This window comes from Onychostruthus taczanowskii, unplaced genomic scaffold (genome assembly GCF_017590055.1).
Source record: "Onychostruthus taczanowskii isolate IOZ18803 unplaced genomic scaffold, ASM1759005v1 scaffold174, whole genome shotgun sequence".
In the NCBI taxonomy this organism is placed as follows: domain Eukaryota; kingdom Metazoa; phylum Chordata; class Aves; order Passeriformes; family Passeridae; genus Onychostruthus; species Onychostruthus taczanowskii.
The window spans coordinates 491,890-514,089 of record NW_024498951.1 but is presented as its reverse complement, the minus strand read 5'-3'; the positions used below and the strand labels follow the sequence as shown (position 1 = coordinate 514,089).

Below are 22,200 nucleotides of genomic sequence, written 5' to 3'. Positions count from 1 at the left end.
ATAAGTGTGGAAAATACATTAGGAAAACCTAATTCTCAGGTGCACACCAGAGTTTCATTTCACATAAACATATGGAAATGGGGACCATGTTCTCAAATGTTGAATACTGCCCTTGTTCTACTGAATCCAGGGAGAGTTGTATTGGTGGGTGCATTGTTTTGCAAAATGTATTTTATCTGAGTAGCATTATATACACAACTGTTCGCATTCACTATTGAAAAGTTCAAGGATTTGTGGAATGAGATGTTTTCTCCCTGTATCTTTTTATCCCTGTTGGATTTTCTTCTTTTTTTATTACTTGGAAATATTTTTTTAAATTATCTCAGTTCCAATTTCAAGATTAAATCAGGCACTTTTTTAAAAAAGTAGCAAATGTTTACTTACCACCCTGTTTTTGGCATTTGGGTGTAAGACAATAAAACTGATGTTCAGCTTAAATTGACCTTAAAGGACTCTGTATATCATCCACAAAATGCTGCATCTTCACTAGAAATAAGCTTATAAATAAAATCAGAAGAATAGCATGAAGCCAACAGACCTGAAAGCCCCTCTTTCTATAAACACATGCCCTTGTTAAATTTTTGGTAAACTATTATGAATAGTTGTTGGTCCAGTTAAAGGATCCAGCAATGTTTGTATGGAGTAGCTAGCCCTGTGAGAGGCACAGCGTTAATTTAGACTAATTCAGTGTGTGCAGCAAGACTAATTCTGTCACCACTCTTTATTTATTATAACTTCTGCCTCACTCAGAGCAAGCAGCTTTGTCCAAACAGCCAAGAAGACAAGATATCTGTGTTATTTCCCAGCCTCTGAGTAACCACTTTTGCAATCCGAATGTATCCCTAAAACTTTTCAAGTGGTCTTAAATATATGATTAAGGTAGCAGCCAGATATTGCATGTTTCCTGTGGCTATCTGAAAAAAAATGTGTTCTATTTCTGGTGTTCTAAAGTACAAACTTTAAAACATTTGGAAGGCAAAAACAACAGAATTTGCCAGAGGACAGCTGCTTCACAACAGCACTCAAGTTTTCAAACCTTATTTTCAACGTGTGCTAAAGGAAAAACAAAACTTTTTCAATGTTTTTAGGAGGCAGAGGCACTACAAAATGGATCTCCCCTGACAAAGTCCTGAGCATACACTTTCCACCTCTCAACAGCAAATCTGTCATGTTGGGCTTGAGAATCCTCAGTCCTCAAACTGCATGTAAGACAAAATCATGTTTGGTAAATGAGGACATTTTGAAAGCCTTTGGGCATATCTAGTGAGTCTATGAACTCTAAACCAAGATCTGCCAGGCCCATACCAGCCCCAGCTCAAAAGCAAAGGAGACAACAGAAATACTCTGGATAACCTTTCTAGGATACAAGGATTTTTTTTTGTTGGGGTGGGGGGGATTAAGTTGTGGTTTTTAATACATTTTAGTCCTTTCTTAGTCCTACATTTATTGTCTGAATATAATTTGACCTGTTCCTATTGAAAATAAATTTTAAAAAACAAAATAAAACAAAAGCACAAAGAAACAATCCTTCAGTGTGGAGAGCATGTAAAAAAGTCATGTCAGGATAGCAGAGCCATAAGCTTTCCAGAAGGACCCATGTACTCCATGCTGGTTTTATTTGTTCTCACAGTGCAGGAGCACATTTTGTATGTTCTATATGTTCACCCATAGGATGCCAGAACATTTGCCAGTGAACTTAGCATTTTGCCATTTAACCTTTAGCCACAACTATGCAGACTATTTAACAAGGGAGGCCAAGGAAGCTAAAGTTTTTAAGCATACTTGTGTAGTGATCTTAGAATGTTAATGTGTAAGTGGTCAAATCTTTTTATATTCAAAGCCCAGAAAAATAAATGAGCTTTCCCATTCTGCTTCATGTGACTGTTAAAGATTGTTTTATGAAACAATAATCAATGTGAGTTTCCAAGGTCATGTGCATGTTAGTGGCAGAATTCAAATATAAAATGTCAATGCACTCTTAATTAGGTCAAGATGTCTAAGCAAAATTCCTCCTGTCCAAAGCATCCTCTTATTCCATGTGCAGGATAATTAAAATAAATTATGCCTATGAGAAAAGACATGCTCTAACACCAAAATCCCATTTATCTGGATAAGTCTCAAATCCTTCCTGGTTTTGTTCTGATAAAGTTCATCTGTCTTTGTTCGCAATTGATCTGGCTTTGCTTAAGCTTAATGAAGTGGGTTGTTGGGGGAATTTTTGCCTCTGTAGCTTCCATGATTCAGTTTAAATAATTGAAAATAGGAGTCCTTAGCCCCTTTTGCTTTCCAGCTTCCCTCATGCTCTTTATCTTAACCCTTGTTAGTGACCTTTAAGGCCTCCATTCTTGGCTATCCTCAAGAAGCAGCAATCCACAGTCATCAACAGGTCCATTTCACCCTGAGGTCATAAGGTGAGGCATTGGTTTAGATTTCAGGGAAACACCACACTTTGGTCATAGGTATAACAGTGGACAGTTGATTTCGCTACATCTGTTCTCTGGGGAGAAGGCTTGAGACAGGCAGTCGTGCCAAAGACACAGGAAGAGGATTAAATGCTCTAATTTTTTTTTTTTTAATAGATACTTCATTTCCTATTCTTCCTTTTCAGTATTTACATTAGAAAAGTACCTCCAGCTCCATTGCATCCTACAGCACAGTTCACTAGCAGCAATCATACTCACCCATAATGGTATATCCAAAACAAAAAAGGATGGCTGACACTAGCCTTTAAAACTGGAAAAGCACCAACCCCGCCGCTTCCTTCCTACCACCTGGAGTAAGAAAATTAGCCACCACATGCAAAGGGCAACTGCTTCCCTTACACCGTTCATCATGCTTCTACTCTGGGGTTTTCTGAGGTGTTCTCTAGGGGAATGGAGGTTGCTCCTGAGTTTTGACACTGCAGAAAGATGTGTCCTTACAGTAAACTCTCAAATGTGCTTGCAGGAGAAAGAAGCAAAAGTAAACAATTAAAGGGAGATTATGAAACAAAGAGAAAAAAAGTTCCTCCTTATATTTAATAGGGGAAAAGTAATGCCCAACTAGGTCCTGCCTACATTTGTTATTTTAAAAGGTTCATGCTTGATGGTTTGTAACATACGCAGCTGATAAAAAAGTAACAAAATTTAGTAAAGAAATTAACAGGTTTCAAAACTCTCACTAGTCTTTCATGGAAAGAAACATTTCTGTATTCTTGTAGCCTTTCATTAAGGACAAAAAAGCAGTTTCTATTATTATCTCAATTTTTCTGCAAACTTTAGTTTGGGACTTGAAATTTTTTACTCTTTTTTAGAAATCCAATTATTTAATGACTTCAGAGTGAATTTAGCTGTCACTGGACTTGGTTTTGATTTTGAGAGGTTTTATCATGCATGTCTTTCCTAACCAGAGTTACATACATTAACTGAAGCATTAAATGCATGTATGCATATCAATTTTTTATGACTTTTGGCAGGCCTGCTGGCAACTCCTGCAGCTATGAACTTGAGACGCATGGGACAAAACAAAAGACAGAAGAAAAATTGATAATTTTGTTGATCATAAATCTATGGGAACATAAGAATAATTTTCAGTATAATAACAAATTATTCTTTTAAGGATACCACAGTAGTAAAATTCAGGTTTAGATTTCATGCAGCATTAGGCTTCCTCTTTCCTCTTGTCTATACAGATATTTTAAGGGTTCAACAAATAAAAGGAACCTTTAAAAAAGTGTATGGATGTACTTTATGTATTTTTTAACATTAAAACTTTCCCAACCTGTAATAAACAATATAGATTTGTGATATATTGTAATACTTTTTCTCACATTTTTTAAAAATACAATAATATTACAACTTAATGCATTTATTTTTTGCAAGTAGAACATGAAAATCTGCAAAATTCCTGGTTAGGGAAACCAAACAATTCTTAGAAGGAGCAAGACACTTTGAGCTTCTATAGTTCTTGAAGGGCTTATCAGTTAAATGATACTAAATCTCTATTGGGAAAAATGTCCCTTTTTTCAGTGGTTGTGGTAAGAGGCCTGGAAATACATCTGGAAATCATTCTGCTGTTTCTTCATTCCTCTAATTTTAAGTAAATAAGATTTGTTCCACATTTTTTTATCCAAACCACCATGTCTACATGAAAGTTAAAATCCTCATCAACAGCGACAAGAGCGAAGAAGAAAGCAAGGTTTGCTAGCATGGGTCTAGCACATAGAAGCAGAGGAAAAAGGTGATCTTATCCTCAGCAAAAAGAACCATTTTATGATTGGGCCCCAGTGAAGCTGATGTGTTTTAAGGTGCTTAGTTTACATAAATGGCTGGTTGTTAGGGGTATCTACAATGTACTTAAAGAGTCAACATAGGGTCTTCATCTGTAAGGGCAGGGAGAGTCACTTCGGGGAGCTTGTCCATTCTTGAGGTACTAACCACAAAGGCTGTGTGCTCACATTACTGTTATTAAGTAACAAAATTGTTTCCAAATATCTTACTCTTTCCATTCTACATTACATTATACCACACAATCTGTAAATACCTTAACAAGCTTTATCTAACAAGTGTAACCCATGGGCTGACGCTTGCACATGCACAAACAAAACAACACAGGAACAAAAAAGTGAAGCAATTCTTGTACTTCTGAAGAATAAAAAAAGTCATCCTTGTGGAATGATTTTGCAAGTGTGTGTAATCAATTGTAAATAAATAGGAAAATTGGTGTTTATAAGCAAGAAGCTTTGAGTGTAAAAGACTTTAAATTGGGGTGAAATAAGCCATTGCTTCCATTCCTAGAGAGAATTTTCAAATCAATTATGTTCTGTTATGGCACTTCTTCTGAAAGGTCAAGAAAGACCTTTTAACGATAGATCTAAGAAGATGTTTTAGTCAGTTCATTGTGGAAATAATGGTATCCCAAATATATGAACAGAAATTTTCTCCCTATTCTTGGTGTGCATATATCATCACAGCCTGAGTCTACTAAAATTTAAAATTAGCATTTAAAATCAGTGTAGAAGTGTGCACAGGTGGCTTCTGTATTTGGAGGCCTAAAGGGTCTATTTGAAAGATCAGAACACAAAACAGTTTACTGAATCCTGATATCATGCTACTGCACTGATATGTTTAAAAGAGGAGGTAAAATCAAGAGCGCACGTTTTGTGTGCACAGTCAAATGATGAGGAGGGGAAAATGCAAATGCAAAGCTTGGAAGGAGAAGTGAAACCACCAATAGGCAGGAAAGAAAAAAGCAAAACAGAGCCAAAATACTTCCACATACAATTCATGATCCAGGATCTTCAGTTCCTACCTAATGGCTACTACTAACAAGCCCTGGAATTTCACTTCCTGCTTGTGAGTAGGTATTATTCATATCCTGTAAGATAAGTTCTCCACAATGCTGCAAGATTATTCCAGCCCAGGGTTCTGGTGAACACCTGTGGTTAATGCTTCAACTCATATAATCTTAAGAGACTTGATCTGAGCCCACTCTAAATTGATTGATTCTCTTAGGGGTCCATAAGCTATAAGCTATGACAGTCATACCAGGATCCACCAAGCTGTCATGACTCACCTAGAAAACGGGGTTGTAACATCCCGGATGATGGAGACTGCAAAGCTGAAAGAAGAAGTAGTTCCTAATTGAAGCTGATCTTGCTCATGCAGTGCTATTAAGTGCATGATGCTGATAACAGCTCTGTAACCTGGCATGTCTTAGGATGAGACACTGCTGAAGCAGAAAGAAGTCTTCTCTTCTTAGCTACCCTCAGCCAAAGCTCTTCCCTCCCTGGGCATCTCCGTCCTTGCCCACAGCGCTCGCTATAGGGACAGACTGTTATTCACTTATGACAAAGACTACATCACAGCAACAGAATGGAGATCCTTAGACCAAATCCATCCCAAAACTTGCTGTCTAATGCAAAGTAAACCAGCAATTGAATAATAAAGACTTTAGTGAACATGGCACTGAAACACCAGGTGAAATTACAATGGCTTTAAAATACAGTTTCAGTTAACTATGCCTGGAACAAGTAGAGAGTACAAAGGCACACATAAGTAGAAGAGCTTCATAAAATGAAAGAGCAGTACCACTAAGTTAATTTCAGTGGGGAAAAAAATAATTTATTCCTGTTTATGACAAAAAATAGGCTTTATACAACATACAGTAAATTTATTCCAAGAAATATATTCTGTATCTTTTTTCCCAACATATTTTTATGAATAGTGACAATACTGACACATACAGCAATTTTTTCAAAGTAGTATGTGAGTTTTTATTACTAGTTGTCCATTGACCAAGGATGGCACAAATCACCTTCTACCATGCACTTTTCAAAGAGATAGCAATTAACTTTATTGATTGCATTTCTGATAATAGCCATTATGTTATTTTATTTTTTATAATATTTTATTTTATTTATATTATTTTATTTCATTTGAGGATCATGCTTTACATGAGGATCATGCTGAGAAAATTCATCTAATAGGAATGAAGACAGAAAGGCAATTCTTTCCTTCATACAAGAGAATACAGATATAACATTTAGATTATTAGCTTCACACTCAAATCTGAGATTCTGAAATTGTGTCAACCATTGACAAATTGCATGTCTCCATTGGTTTCACTGATTTCCAAAGTCCATCCCAATTTTGGTGTCTTCCTTAGACCTTACTTTGACAGAATTTCCATAAGTAATAAACATGAACTATGCTTGAATATGCATGTAAGAATTAGTCCCAGACACTGAGTCGCAGTTTGAGTTCCCGATGTTTATTTTTGTTTTGCTGAAATCTTAGTATTATCTAGCCTTCATTAACCAGACAGGAAAGGAGACACTTTGGACTGTTAACAATAAGAGGATATAACCTGACTGTCCCTTCAACAAGAAAATAAAAAAAAAGAAAAACACATGAACCAAATAGGTCAGATTGCTTAAAGATATCTTAAGCTTACTCCAAACACTTTTTCAGTTTAACTGCTTAAACACATAGACCTTTAGTGTGATTGTAAGTGGGCGAGTGAGCTAAATGCAAAACACAGCATGTCCTCCTTTCTGTTTGCTTTAACTTCTGATAGGCTGACAAAAGGGATGTGGCATGGTTGCGTGAGTGACTTCAAACAAGGGTCTGTAAGCTCTTGGGGTGCTGAGTGTACCTGCTGTTAGGACAGAAAAGATGCAGCAGATGTCTAGAAGAGTCCAGGATGGAGGCTAACACTCTTCCAGCTGTCCCCGTATTGTGACATGACTGCTGGCTGGGATGCCCCAATGTTGCCCTCATTAATGTGTAAAACAGGTAATTGGACCTTTCTGCTGATCTAGCTTTCATCTCAGTTTTTGTCTGCTCCCATCCTGAGCTCAAAATTAATTATTATTGCTGTCCCTGAAGTTAGCTAAGAAACTCACACTTCCTTCTGTAAGAGAGAAAGAGTGCATTCTTTCTCCAACCTTGTATATTTTCTTTCTTGTGGCACTGTGGTTGTAAGAGTTCTTTGTCCTAGATGTGTATCAGTAATTCTGAAAGCACTTCAGTTTCTCACATCTTCAGTCCTGGACTGGCTTAATTTCAAAATAATATTGTGGGTAATATGCATAAAAACTCTTAAACAGAGGGAGAGTGAGGTTGTATGAATATAATGAGCCATATCAGACTAGAATAAGGATCTGTTTATGCATAAGTCTTTTAACTAACATATTCTAGGAAACAGTTTAAAGATGGGCAAGTATAGTTAATACTCTTTTAAAATCTGGGGTACACCACTTCATGTTTTCAGAGGTGGAAGAGATATATTTGTACTTTTTTGGAGAACACTGGCACTGGGAGGATTTTTAATCCACAGTTTTTCTGCACACAAATGTTGAGGCATCCTCCGTATTACTATATGGCTTAGAGTTCAAGTGCTTGACCACATGCTGGTGTGAAGCATCTCCTTTTAAGAGAGGTCCCAGCATATTCACTTAATATCATGTAATTTTTTAATAAGAAATGATAGTGAAGTCTGTCTCTGTTCATCACCTCTGTTTTTCCTCATAACATGTTATCCTATTCCTTTTTCTGTGTTGGTTTTACCACTAGCTGGAAATTAAACCCCAAGTAAGCCACTTCCCTTCCTCCCACCCCTTCTGGTAAAGAAAGGGATAAAAGCAGAGACTATGGGTTGAGGTAACGATTTCTAGAAAGCACAAAGCAGTGAAATAAGACATGCACCATAACAACAGCAATATTAACAATATTAACAAAAAGAGAAGGTGTTTTACCCACAAAAAGGTGGGTAAAACCACCAGGAACAAAACCATGATGGCATGGGTAGGCCACATCCACATGGCTTCCCCAGAAAAAGGCACTCACACAACTCTGCAACCAGGACACCATCACACCTCTTTTCAGTTGTCTCCACCAAGCTGAAGATAATTTCTTTTCTGAGAGCAGTATTTTCATCATAGTAACTTAAATACACATCCAAAATATTTCACATTCATATGCAATGCTAGAAGTTGTGTGAATTTTAATAAGGTAGCTGTATCCTTCAAAACTGGAGTCCTTTCTTTAATCACAGAGAAAACTCACACTTCTCCTGCTTGTGAGTTTCAGTTGCAATTGGGAAGAACTGCTCTGCATGCCCCAAACCTTCTTTCCCTTACTCCTTAAACTTCAGTATCTCTGGACTTTTCAGAACTACACGACTTGTTCAGAAAAGCACTTTCCAGTCATGTTTGTGAAGGCCATTTCTTAGATGCTTGGGACCCTGTTTGACATAGCAAAGAGTGTTTAGAAATTTACCCTCTTTACCTCAGATCTGCTGGGTTACTGCAGAACATCTTGAGAAGGACACATACACAATCAGCACTACCTCTATGCTGTAAGTTAGCAGAGTGAAAGACTGACAGTGCTTTTGTATTTCAAGGCTAAAATATACAGCAAGATTTGAAAAAGCAACCTGGAATAGCCTGTCTACCAAACCTATCTTTTAATTGTATCAGCCTATTCAGGAGCAAAAAATGTCATAAATAGGCTTCACCCTACATAATTTGTTTACATCTTTTGTCCTGCTCCACTGGAGTTTTCAGAATCTCAAGTTACCTTGAATATGAACATGTCTTTTATGATCAAAGGTGCCTTCTATGTTTTTCTCACATTCAGTTTGCCTGTATCTTTCAAAAATCATAGAGCACACACTTCAGAGTGTAGAATATGGCAAAATATACTCACTTTAGCATGAATGTTGTAGGCCAAAGACAGACTGACTGTGTGCTTATGGATAAAGTATGCTTCATGAATTCTCAAAAGCTTAACTTAGAAGTGCAGTGAACATCTGCTGTGCAAACAGAGACCAGCAGATGTTTTGATTTTGCCTACCTTTTTTTTCAATCTTGGAACCTAGCCATATGATATCTTTATTGTGTATTGGGATTGTCCACCAGTGAAAACAAAATTCTTATGACTAAACTTCATCATTGTCTGAATACTGAGAAGCAATACAAATCTTGTTTTTCTTTTTTTATAACTTGAACTAATAACCCATAATTTGGCTCGTTCAAATGCTTGTTTGCTCTGCTGAAGACTAAAACGCACAGACCTCTGCCTGAAAGGAGCAATTTTTGGCAGACTGACACTTCTCCTCCTACATAATGATCTTTTTCCAAAGTCATGTGGACAGACATTTTGCTCTCATTTAAGTGCTATGTATTCTCTTCAGTCTGTGTCAGAACTCCCAGAGGTGTCAGTGGGATGTGTGTGTGTAAATCAAAACTTACTGCCTTCAATTTGTGTGTGTCTAAACAGTATTTATGTGGGAAGTCTGGATTTCAAGTTTCTGGCCCTGGAAAATTTATCTTAAAGTAATTACAACCAGTGAATTACGGGTATTTGAGAGGATTGCAAAGTATCTCTCCCAACTTTTAATGATAAAAAAGTGATCATTTAAGAGCTTAATCTCCTTTTATACCTCCTTCTTGAGAAGACTCTTATATTTATAGAAAATTTTTTGTTTCCTCCATATGTTCTGTTTATGACTGAGGCCTAAAATGGCCCAAAAAATCCACTTAGATTTTATGACTGAGATTTTGATAGCCTAACTTTGGCTCCTCAGTACTGAACGCACAATGCATCCTGTATAATGCTCTCATCCACTGCCCTTTCACTATTGCCGCCAAAAAAAAATTTAAACTGTCAGAAAGTGCTGAGACAGTGTGTTCCAGCAATGCATTCTAACATAGGGAGCTTCCAAGAGCAGACCCTGCTTTGCAACAAGACTGTAGTCTTGCTTGATCTTTGCGATAATCTGGGGCAATGAATGAAGCTGCAAGCAGGTAAGGCACAATGAGCACTGGGAGGTGAAGGTTGTCAGCCAAGAAGAGAAGACACACATCCCAGGACTCAGGAGCTGGATGTGTTCTTTCTCCTAAAGGGCATAGGAAGAAAGAGGATGAAGCAACTTCCCAAAGCCCTTTCTTTCTCCCTCTTTCCTAGAACAGCTCTGCTGCTTTCATTTAAAGAGATGAACGCATTTCTACCCCTACTCTGCTATTCCTGAAAGCTTTCCTCCTCATGCAGTTCCTTAAACACCCCCTGCTGAAATAGTCCTTAAACACCCCCTGCTGAAATACTTCCCTGACATCTGCAAGGGGAAGTAGACAGCACAGAGTAATCCTCTACCCTGGCAGAGGCTGAAGGGGAAGAAAGCCTAGCTCTGCTAGCTACACACTGTGTTAGGTTTCCTCAGATGGATGCTGTCTGCTCGAGCACAAAGAGAGCCTTAGAACAAGCTTAACTAACATCAGGCTCTGATTTCTGTTCTTAAGCTGTTGTTTTATCTCTAGTTTAGCTAAAATCTAGAATGTTGTAAAATTCCTGGAGACCTAACATTGCAGCTGGGTTTCCACTGTGGTACAAAGTTGCTAGCAGAACATCCTTACTGTAAAAACAAAAATGACCTGCATTCCTTCAAAAATTGTAGGGTATGTGATATTGTGGCATTGTCTCTGCAGGCACAAATACTGTGTGGGCTGAGTACAAGGATGTGCTCTGTCCAGCTGTATTTGGGGGAACATGAAGCGGGGGAAACACATGCTTTTCTTCTCCATATTTGGAAAGATGCTTGGCCATGTTTCATTGAGTAATTCAAGAGAAAAGCTATTTGGCTAAAGGACAGCAATCCTCAGACTGTTTGTTTGCAGAAGGGTTTTTAACTGGGGGTAACGATTTCCCTTTTGTTTAGTAATCAGAGTGGTGTTAAATGACCATATGATCTTGTGGGGAGACAGTAAAGAATTACTGGAATTCACCAAGTCTGTGGATTTTAATAAGACAGTTAAAGAGATACAGTAATGTGATTGTAAAAGCAGCTGAATTGGTGCTCTTAAGCTTTCCTTTTCAGGGCCAGTCAGCTCTCTTCTGTCACATGACAAAGACAGTTTATTCACAAGATCTATTTTTTTTTTTATTACCTGATGTTTTGTAATGGAATAGAGTCACAGTCCAGCACCACCTTCTTAAGTACTCTGTCATCAGAAGCCACATTAAATCTGCATTTTCTGATCAAGTAATGAAGAACAGGGCAGATATTTTGACCTTCAGAGACACTTAAAAGTGGGAAAAAACTCCTTCTGCTCTCCACCTCCCCATCTGCTACAGATCAGTATGAACCAAAGAACAAATAATATGCATGAATACAACAGGGAAGAGACCATCAAAAGAAGAGGGCTTAAGCACACCAACATGGAAAGGATTTGTAAAAAGCTGGCAGGCAGGCTTGGAGAAGGCAATATCATTACAACAGAGATTTCCCCTGGAAATGGTGCTTTCAGAAAAGCTTAGTGAACATATAGTGCTTGCTGCTTACACATACATACATGACCTTCTCCATCTGCAAGACAACTTTTTCTTTTGCAAGTACAGCCTCACAGATAAAATACCTTCTTGAGGATTTTGCACGCTGAGTCTAAGCTTTTAAGTTTCAGTTTATTCCAGAAATTATTCTAGGGTTTTGTTAAATCACATCAGGAGCAGACCTGAATTCTTTGGCTGGCCTCACTCTTTCCCTCATACCATTGGATTTCCTTTACTACAGATGCTGATGCTAACTTCTCAGTGTCTTGTAATGCTTTAGTGTCTCCTCTCTGACACTAAAGACAAATTGACAAATAGACATATTGACAAATAGATTCAATGTCAATGAATGTAAAGAGAGGCACCTGTGTTATATACAAGGGAAAATATATTAGGAGAATTATTCACTAAATACAAGTCACTGATTCTTTTCAAAGCCTTTTGCACACTAATTATCCATGGACTGTAATTTCCACTTGCCATTCAAATTTTCCTGGATTTTGTTTCACATCAGTACTGTGCTAGCGTCTCAATCTTGCATCCGTAGTCAAAGTTTAGCTGTTCACCTCTTTAATCCTCTACTATTGCAAACTCCCTGTGCAATAGATATATTTATATCTTGCATGGATGAGTTCACTTTGCAGCCCTGTACACGTTTATTTTTGTTAAACCAGTAAGAGCTTCTGTGCAGCATGACTAGAGGGTCTGTGTGACTTAAGAAAACACATGCTTTTGAAAATTGTACGTGTATCAAAGATTAATTTAGAATTGCCCTGTTATTTTTTTGCATTCATAATTCTGATGAGATCACAAAGACTGAAATTAACTACTGTGTTTTCACCATCAGTCAAACCTGATTGCACACTGGCAATGGGCTGTTGACATGAATTGTTCTTCCTTTGCTAAAAGTGTTTTCAGTATATCTTCTTTTCCTCTGCTTCTGAGTCCTAAAATGTGTGGCATTTATAACCATGAATCTGGGATTATGTAAATATGGGTGAAACAAAGGAACTGACAGCTTTCCAACAAGCTAACCCAGACTAAAGTACTTTCTATGATTTGAAAACGCAGGCATAATAGCAGAACATCGTAACTGCAATGATCCTCTTTGGTTAGGAGCACCTTGAGCAACCAGACTCATCTTGCCTACGTTTTTCCATTCTTTCATTCGGGTTTGTGCAAAGACCGACGCATAGGTATACTAGTGGTGTGGTGTGGTGTGACCACAGTGGATGCAATTAGAGCATAATTTCTTCAATCTTCTAAAGACCAACTGAACAAATCAACTTGCTGAGGACTTCTGTGGTTGTAGCAATTTTCAGCTACCTTTTCAAGACAAAAAGGTCACATAGCAGCCCAAGTATGATATTGTCTTTTTCATTTCAGTATAACATGAGCAGAAACTGATTGGTCCATCACACAGCACATCCTTCCATACCAGAACTGTTTTTCACATATGCCTCTGTAAGTGTCTGATTTTTATTTTCTCTTCAAGCACTGAGTTGCAGAAATATACCTAAGAAAAAGATTTTTGTGAAGCACTTGGACTACTCCATAAACATAAAGCATGTAAAAACATATTGGATGCGTGTATCAGATGCATCATTTCCCTAATTAAATAATATTTTCTGTTACTTAGTCTCTTGTCATTTGCAGTGAAATTTGAGTATTGCTGGGAAGTCAAAAGGACAGTATTGGATCAATTTTCCATCAGCTAAAAGCCTCAATGTGTAAGTAATGTATAATTCAACCAAATGTAAATGTAAATGTGGGGCTGAACTTGCAAATGCACCAATGTACTTGTGTATTCCATCAAGTTGTGATGTCAACAGAAGCAAACTCATGAGGAGGAGTAGATAATGTGTAAAAGAAGGAAAATACCAACAAAAGGCCCAAAGTTGCAATCAACAAGTTTACACAGCTAATCTGTCCCAGGGGAATTTTTCTGAGGCTAAGTTACTCCTGGAAACGCAGTTGATTAAGAAACAGCAGAAAACTGTTTCATTTGAAACCAATGGCTAAAACAAACCCAAGTTCTCGGATCATAATATTGTTGAGAAATAAATTTGTACTGAGATTGATTGAAGGGTGGGTTCTGAATTTGGCAGGAGGTCTCATTGCGAGTGTATCTCTTTCCTAAAGTGTTTCACAGACAGCAAGACAGCACAGGACCTCTTTGGAGAAATGTCTTTGTAATGTCACAGTTGGCAACCAGGAATTTTTCATACATGCACAGTTTATCGTCACTGCTGCTACGTCAGTGTATATGTTTGCAAATACATGTTGATGTACATATGCGAGTGCTGTCCCTGTCCTTTATGCAAACAGCCTTGTCGACACTCACCCCACGTATCTGGACACCTCGCTATCATTGCTGTGAGATGTACGTAAATAAAGTATTGCTACATCTTGAAAGCTGAAAAACCGAGTCCTCAGGCTGCTAAAGTGTGCCCTTGAACAAGACACGGAGACTGTGACAGAGCCAGGAGCGAGACCAGAGCATATGGACCCTTCAAACCTCTCAGCCGCAAGCGCATCCTCCCCGCAAAACAAAGTGCTAAATTAACCACGATTAATTCAGCACGTGGCAGTGCAAGCCCTCACTCCGTGCCCGCGAGCAGCAGCTCCAGCCCGAGCGGCGAGGGAGCGGAAAAGGCGCTCCTCACTTTTCGGGGGGGTCCTGCCTTTCCGCCCCCTTTCGCTCCTGCTCGGCGCGTTTCCAGTGACCGCCCCCCGCCCTGCTGCCGGGCTGGCCCCCGCCAGCCGTGTGGGACCCATCGGGGCGGGACGGGGCGGCGGGAGGCGGGGAGGGACGGGAGGGAGAACGCTACCGAAAGGCGAGGAGGGGAAAACCGAGAGAAGGGCGTGCGAGGGGCAGCGCCTCAGCCGCGGGGGATTAAAGGGCGCGGATACCTGCGGGGGCCGGCGAGGAGACCGGCAGGGAGACAGAGAGGCAGGCCGGACGCCTCTCCGAGTAGAGAAGAGGTGGGGCATCACGGGGCGACCAGCAGCTCTTCTGCCGCGGCTGCCGGCGTCTCCCGGCGCCCGCCGCCACGCCATGTGGCCCCTGGTGGCTCTCTGCTGCTGGGGGGGACTGTCCCTGTCCCTGTCGCCGTCGGCGCCGCAGGGCCGGGCGGGCGGCCAGCCGGGCGCCCTCCTCCGCGCCCCAACTTTCGCGTCGCCATCCCTGGAGGGGCCGCCGCTGCCCGACACGACGGAGAGCAAAGTGGAGAAGCTGGGGCGCGCCTTCAAGCGCCAGGTGCGGCGTCTGCGGGCGCGCAGCGGACGGCTGGAGCTGGTGTTCCTGGTGGACGAGTCGTCGAGCGTGGGTCCGGCCAACTTCCTCAGCGAGCTGCGCTTCGTCAAGAAGCTGCTCTCCGACTTCCCCGTGGTGCCCGCGGCCACGCGCGTCGCCATCGTCACCTTCTCCTCGCGCAGCAACGTGGTGCCCCGCGTGGACTACATCTCGCGGCGGCGGCCGCAGCAGCACAAGTGTGCCCTGTTGGGACGCGAGATCCCCGGCATCGCCTACCGCGGCGGCGGCACCTACACCAAGGGCGCCTTCCAGCAGGCGGCGGTGAGACGGGGCGGCGGCGGGGGCGGCGCGGGGTGCGGGGGGATGCGCGGTCGGGGGCGTTGAGAGGAGCGAGCGGCGGGGCCGTGGGGTGCAGCACCGGAGCTGTGCCCCGTGCGCTGTGGCAAGGCGAGGTCTTGGCATCGAGGGAAGGAAGGCACGGCAATGCGAGGCGCGGTAGTGTGTGGGGTGTCGCGGTGTACGGTGCTGTGCTGTGCAGGGTGTGGTGTGGTGTGGGAATGTGGCTCTCTGCGTTGTTCGAGGGTGTTCCGCGACAAGGATGTAGGGCTGTATGATGGGGTGTGGAATGGTGTGGTGTGGGATGCAGAATAGTCTGGTCAGAGCAATTAGTCACTATCTTCCCGTGCTGTCTGCACCTGCAACTCCCATGTTTTCTGCTGCCCTTGCAAACAAACGTGTGAAATTCCTCCCTTGAAAGGACATGGAGCCTGTGTCTCAATTTCAGAAGTGATACATATGCGTCAAGTCTGGTATCTGAAATGCCTGTCTGTTTTCATGGTAGCGGGACTTGAGTGCCCGCTAGCTGTCAGACCTACCTACCAGGTGTCTGTTTCAGTTGCTGATGACTTACAAAGGTCCCCTTAAGCTGCATGCAGTATACCAATAAGTAGGGGCATGTCCCCAGGAACATTTCCAGACACCATAACACAATCACTTTTCATGCTGTCATACGGCAGAAATTTGTTCTAGGCAGCCCCTGGACATGTGTTGGCACTTGGTCATACTGGGGAGACTTCTCAGTTGATGGTCAAGGGACAGCCAGTCTACCCAGGAAGTTGTGGGTTTTTTGCAAGGCTAGGCCTGGCTCTTCCTTGTAATTTGGCTTCTGTGTTCAGAAACAACAACCAAATCAAGTCTCATTTGTGATTTTTAAATTTTTTTTAATCGAATTTCTGGTAGTGTCCTGTAGCTGAGCATTGGGTGCACTTGTCTTGAAACACTTACAGATTCCCGTTTGGAGCTGAGGAGCGAGATTGCAAGAGGTGCGTCACTGCTGGGCATATGAAATTGGCAGAGATTATTCTCTTCTTCACTTTTGGCAGGAGAAAGCAAGTTCACTTAAAATGTGCTCAGAGCTGCACATGCCAAACCTGCTGAAGGAAAACACATCCCTGTACTAGATCTTCCATTGTGAAGCCATGTTTCAATATATATCCATCCCAGGGGTGTTGCTTGAAAAAGTTAATGATACAAGTTAAAAATAGCCATTAAAAACAAAATATAAGCTTAAGAAATACCATCTGTCATCTTGATATGGAGTCTTGACTAATGATATCTTTAAAGTGGAATAAACAAAAAATCCCTTCAGAAACCTACAATTTAGTTTCTTGAGCCCAGCTAAGCTTTGTGGCTGCAACAGCATGACTGTCATTTTACACTGTGTTCTTATAAGAATGTGGGAAGAAAAATATTCGCATGGTGACAGGGAAAATTAAGATAGAATGACAAGGTTAAATTCCGGTCTGTTTGCTAGCTCTTGGTTAAAGATACTGTACTGTGGTTTTCTTCAGTATGATTTCTTCATGTCAGACAAGTTAATGTCTTCAGAGAATACTCTCCTTTCTAGACACTCTTCAGAAAATGACTGTTCTAAGTTTAAAATACTACTCTTGGAATAAATCTAGAACGTTTTTAAAGTATAATAAAACTGCTACTCCCTCTGGACTCAGACTGCTGCGTTATGTTTTTAACTGTCTTTTGGTACAACCATAATTTTCCAAAATGTCTCTTTTTTGAATTGTTCTTTTTCTTTTACACTCTAACTTGGAACTCTTTATGCTTCTGACCAGAATTCTTTGCTACTTTTTCAAACTCAAAAGTATCTGCAAGGCATTACAAAGTCTCTGGGATTGTATCACTTATGTGTTATAGTAATAGAAAATGAAGGAAAGTGCACTGTTAGAATAAAACCAGCGCTTAAATCATCATGCAGCACCCTTCTTTGGTAGGTCTCAAAGTCATTAATTCACATCTGTGACAGTTCTATTGAAACCACAGAGGCAGAGTGATAAGTGAATTCTGCAAGGTCATCAGGCCAGTTAGTGTCTGACCTGGGAACATAAGTGAACAGGAACAAGATTTAAAAAGCAGTAGCTGTCTCAGAACCTGTGGCAGCAAAACAGTTGCACAACCACACAACGTCCATCTTCTTAGAAAACGTAAGAGTTCTCCTTGACACTGCAGCTTTGTATCATTTCCAAAGGTACTTTGCAGGCAAGTCTATTGCAGAGTTTCTGTGTTTTGTCAAAGCTGTCCTTACTAACTTTTGCCCTGTAGACCACACTTTGGTATTCCTACCCTGCCTATTTAAGATAAATTCTATGTGATTCACAGAAGTATGCCAAATACACCACAAGAGACAGAATCCCGATGAGAATGGCTGAACTTCTATTGATGTTTGGGTTTGCCACTCTGTTTGTGATTTCATGCCATGCTGGAGCTAGCAAGTGCTCATTTTCGGAGTCTTTCTTTTAAGGCGCACGCAAACAGTCTTAGAAAGGGAAAGAAGCTGAACTCATTAATTCAAAACTCTTTGGCTTCAGTTTTTCGCAGCATAAGTTGGTGGGACAGCACAAACTACATGCAGCTTATGTTAAGCAGATTGCTTATTGCATTATGGAAAGCTACAGAGCTGTTGTGACAGCAAGAAAGAACCAAAGCAGAATTGAAAATACAAGCAGGTTAAAGCAAGTTTGCTCCTGATACTTAAGGAATGCAACTAAAGCCAAAAGACCTCCATGGTGAAAAGTGTTGAGAGACCTGTAGGTACCTGTATTGAAGCTTCTGAACCTGAGAGACAACCACTGCTAACAGCACCCATTATGTTTTGTGGGAAGGATGTGCATTTGTTACCAGATGGGCTTTGAAATAGAACTAAGGGGTCATCATGCAATTATGGAAGCTTAATGGGTTCTTGTTTTAGCAGCTGAGAGTCACAGTTACATATATGCCAGCATTGGTGTGCTATCTTTTTTGATGGACAGTTGGAACATCCTGAAGCTGCATTAGTTTTGGAGGTTTAAAAAAAAAAGATGAAAATAAAAATTATTTAAACTACTCCACATGGCAATGTGTTGATAAAATTGTATCTTCTAAAAATAAGATAGTCTTATTTCTGTCTTTCAGTGAAAGTAAAATGGGAACAATTTCTCTTCATAATTGAAGGGGAAGTTGTAGGTGTGCACTACTATTGAGCAGAAGTCAGAGAGAGTACTCAGACAGGCTCAGACAAGTAAATTGTAAAAAAATCTGGCAAAACAGTAGCTGAATGAACCTTTGGGAGTTCTGTGTAATAAAAATAATTGTTGCATTAAAAAGGTTTTTTTTTTTTTTATAATTAATCTTCACTCTATTGAAGTGATTATAGGTATAGGTATATGCAAGTGAAAGGTTTATCACTTACCAGAGCAGGGTTACACATTTTCTGAGAATCTGGTCTTTGAAATCAGGTGTTTGGATCTAATATGATTTTGGGGGAGCGTGACAACCAGCATGTCAAATCCCATGCTTGTGTAGTTAATAAATATTTTTAAAGTGTCCCCCAGAAGAATGTAAGCGCATATCAGTTTAGAATAAACAGTTCTAATGCTTATTTAATGCTTGTTTAATTAAGTAGGAGTGGCTTTGTTTCTTCTGTATGACAACAGCACAAAAGTACAAGATGCAGCATTGTTACCCACTAGGAAAATTAGCTTTTATTTTCAATGCATTTTCAGATTCAGAATCTCATTGTCAAATTAAAATGAATAATTTATTGAAGATAACAACTGAAAGTCTTTTCTTACCAGGTACTTGGTTAAGTTTTTTTTTATTTGAAAAAAAGTAACGCCCTCTCATTGAGAAGATGAACATTCAGACTCATGTGTATTGTCCGGTTATCAAGCATGTGTTTGTGGATTTCTGTTCCTGTGTTCCTTGCAAAATCTGCAGCTAATAATTAGAGAGTAACAGATTCTAAGTTATCTTTGACATCATGCTCTAAATATCTGATGATGGCTTAGGTCACCTAGAGCTAACTGACTGGTTGACAGCGTTTTTGACATGGCTTTAGAAGTCTGTGTTAAAGCTATGCTAGTAAAAAAAAAAAATCAAAGTCAACTTGGTTTACTTCTGTGGCCACCTTTGCAATTGTAGAGCTGGTAGTTAGGGATTACCAAATTGAAAGTAGTGTTCCTGTCAACCATCACTGGTGTCAGCTCTAAGTCTCCAGTTTCAATCAGTGTGGTGTTGTGAAGAGTACTGGTCCTGCGTACTCCAGACTTGCATGGGGTTTGTTCACAAGATTAATAAGGCAGGGTCAGAGGCAAGATACACATCTGCACATTGTCCTTAGACCAAGCCTGAAATATACCTACCTTTAGAAGTTATTAAGTAGTTAACTTTTCTCTGACCTTTTGGCCAGGATAGGCAAAAACTGCTCTGTTTAGCATATCTGTGGCTGCCTCATCAGGATTAGTACTTTCTTTAGCTGAAAACCTGTTCTTTGGAATTCTTTTGCTTGTGCTTACAAAATTGTGCCTTGCCTTTTGGTCTAATCAGAAGTGTGTAATTTGGAAGCCTGGTGTAGATATTGCTGCACAAAATAAATCTTGCGGATGTAATATCTGAACCAACAATACAATGAATGAAATATTTCACTACTATGATATCTGGATGATATCATCCTAAATGTTTCAGGAATAGAGAGTTTCAGTTCTCTTTTCATGAGAAAACCATTTCTTTTTGTCATCTCAGAGCCTTTTTTGGAAGGGTCTGACAATAAGCCCCTTCTGATCCCCAGTCCTTAAAAGTTATGACCCTTGCAGAGAAATCAGTCTTATCATGTCCTTTACTTCAGAGATACAAAGACAAACCAGAAAACCTGCTGAGTGATTTGTTCTGAGAGAAGGAATAAATTCATAGTATTAAAATTTTGAAGAAGTCAGGACAAAATAAGTTGGTTCATTTTTAATTCTTTTCCTAAGCTTATGAGAGGCCTTTACAGCAAAATATATAATATTTAGCAGTAGCTCCTGACACAAGCCTCAGCATTAAATTTCTGAATGTTTATTTTGCATGTTCTGTGATACGTATTCTACCCTTTGTCCCCCAGTTCCATGTGCTACTGGAATCTGTGAGTCAGATTTTGCAGGTGAGGCCGCATGTTTGTGATGCTAAGAATTTTCTGACTTTTCTAGGTGCAGAAATTAAAAGCACTATTGCTTTTAGCAACAGGCTCTTTCTAGGACCAGGACCCTGCTTAAATTTTGGAACTGCTTACTTCTCTATGACATTAACACAATCCAAAACAAAAGCTCTTGTTAAAATTATAATACTCCCTCTGCTTCAAGGTCTCACTGGCAGCCTCAGCCGGGAAGATGAAGAGCCTCCTTCAGTGTAAGCAGCAGCCTGTAAAGAGCTTTAATGTTCGGAGTCATGGTGCTCTGCTAAGCATGGGCAGTATGAACAGTTAAGCAGAGATGGGTTTCTCTCCCAAGCACTCCCCCATGGCCTGTTGGGGCATCTGGGGCATCTGGGGCATCTCTTATCAGTGATAACTTTGTGTTAGTGTTGCTCAGTTCTACCAGTTCTGGAGGGAAAAAAAAAAAATCAGATGATAATTGAACAGTGACAGCTGGCAGTAGATGGGCCAGGTCATGAGTTATGTTTGTCCTTTTGGAACTAATTATTCAGTTCAGCTTTTCTTCTTTCCCCCTGCTTATTTAAAGTAATAAATGTTTAAAGCAAGCACAAAAGAAACAAATATTTGGCAGATGTACTAGTCAATAGTGATGTGAGTGCTTGGTCTGAAAATACATGAAAATCAGTTACGTGTTTAGTAAAATATTTTTGTGTCCTTATTTTTATTGTTAGGAGAAGACCAGAGCAGTACTAAAGAAATTGTTATTTTAATGATGGAAACTGCTCACAGACAAGAAAACTAGGATTTTTCATTTTTTGAATCAAACTGAGATCTATTAGCAAATGCTGTTTTGAATATAGCATGCAGCATGGCAGTATATAAAGGCCTCCAGCAACTTCACAAAGTCTTGATAAAGTTGTTAAAAGTTATATAGCATAAGAGCTCAGAAAATGTCTATGTACATAACATGCCCTGGTTTTTTAATGTCTTGTTTAGAGGACCTCAGAATGATGGAAGATAGGCATGTTAGTTGTTTCCTGGAAACTAGATGAATTCTGTTCTTTCCAGTTCAGAGCTCAAAACTGCAAGCCACACAATTTCAAATCACTAGATCCAACAGTCCTAACTCAACCATGAGAGTCACAGTTCTGTGTAATAATTCTGTGTCACTGTAAAGCCAGTGATGTTTCTGGGTTGTTTAGGCTTTTGTTCTGGTTGCTCAGGACTGTGTCTAAGTTGGTGTTTGAATATACCCAGGGATGGAGAACCCACAAACCTTCTGGGAAACCTGTTTCAGTGGTTGATTAGTCTTGCAGCAGAAATGTTGCTTCCTCTCTTTAAGTGGAATGTTGGTATTTAAATATGTGCTTCTTGCCTCATCCTGCCAATTAAATGGTTCTGTATGCATATTTTTTTACTCCCCCCCTCATTAAGTAGTTCTATAACATGCATGGATAAGAGGACCTTAAACCTTTTCTCCCATCTGAGCATTACTAGATGTGTCAGTCTTTGCTCAGATGTCATGTCAGTACATTTCCTGGCCATGAACTTGCCTGACTTTTCCATCTGTGCGCTTTCATCCATATAGTGGGGTTGTTCTGATATAGTTGTAAGATTTACTCAAATCATGCCTTCCAGTTACTGAATAAACTATTTATTTTAAATATCCAGATTAT

The 22,200-nt window shown here is 40.0% G+C and overlaps 1 protein-coding gene across 1 annotated transcript in view; it reads left to right on the top strand.

Moving 5' to 3' along the window:
* The first annotated feature begins 14,675 nt into the window (after positions 1-14,675).
* Positions 14,676-22,200, top strand: part of SVEP1 (sushi, von Willebrand factor type A, EGF and pentraxin domain containing 1) — a 118,410-nt gene continuing 110,885 nt past the window's right edge. The window contains exon 1 of the mRNA XM_041400177.1: positions 14,676-15,384. Within this exon, the coding sequence (XP_041256111.1) occupies positions 14,866-15,384 (519 nt within the window). The 5' untranslated portion in view covers positions 14,676-14,865. The remainder of the gene's footprint in view (positions 15,385-22,200) is intronic.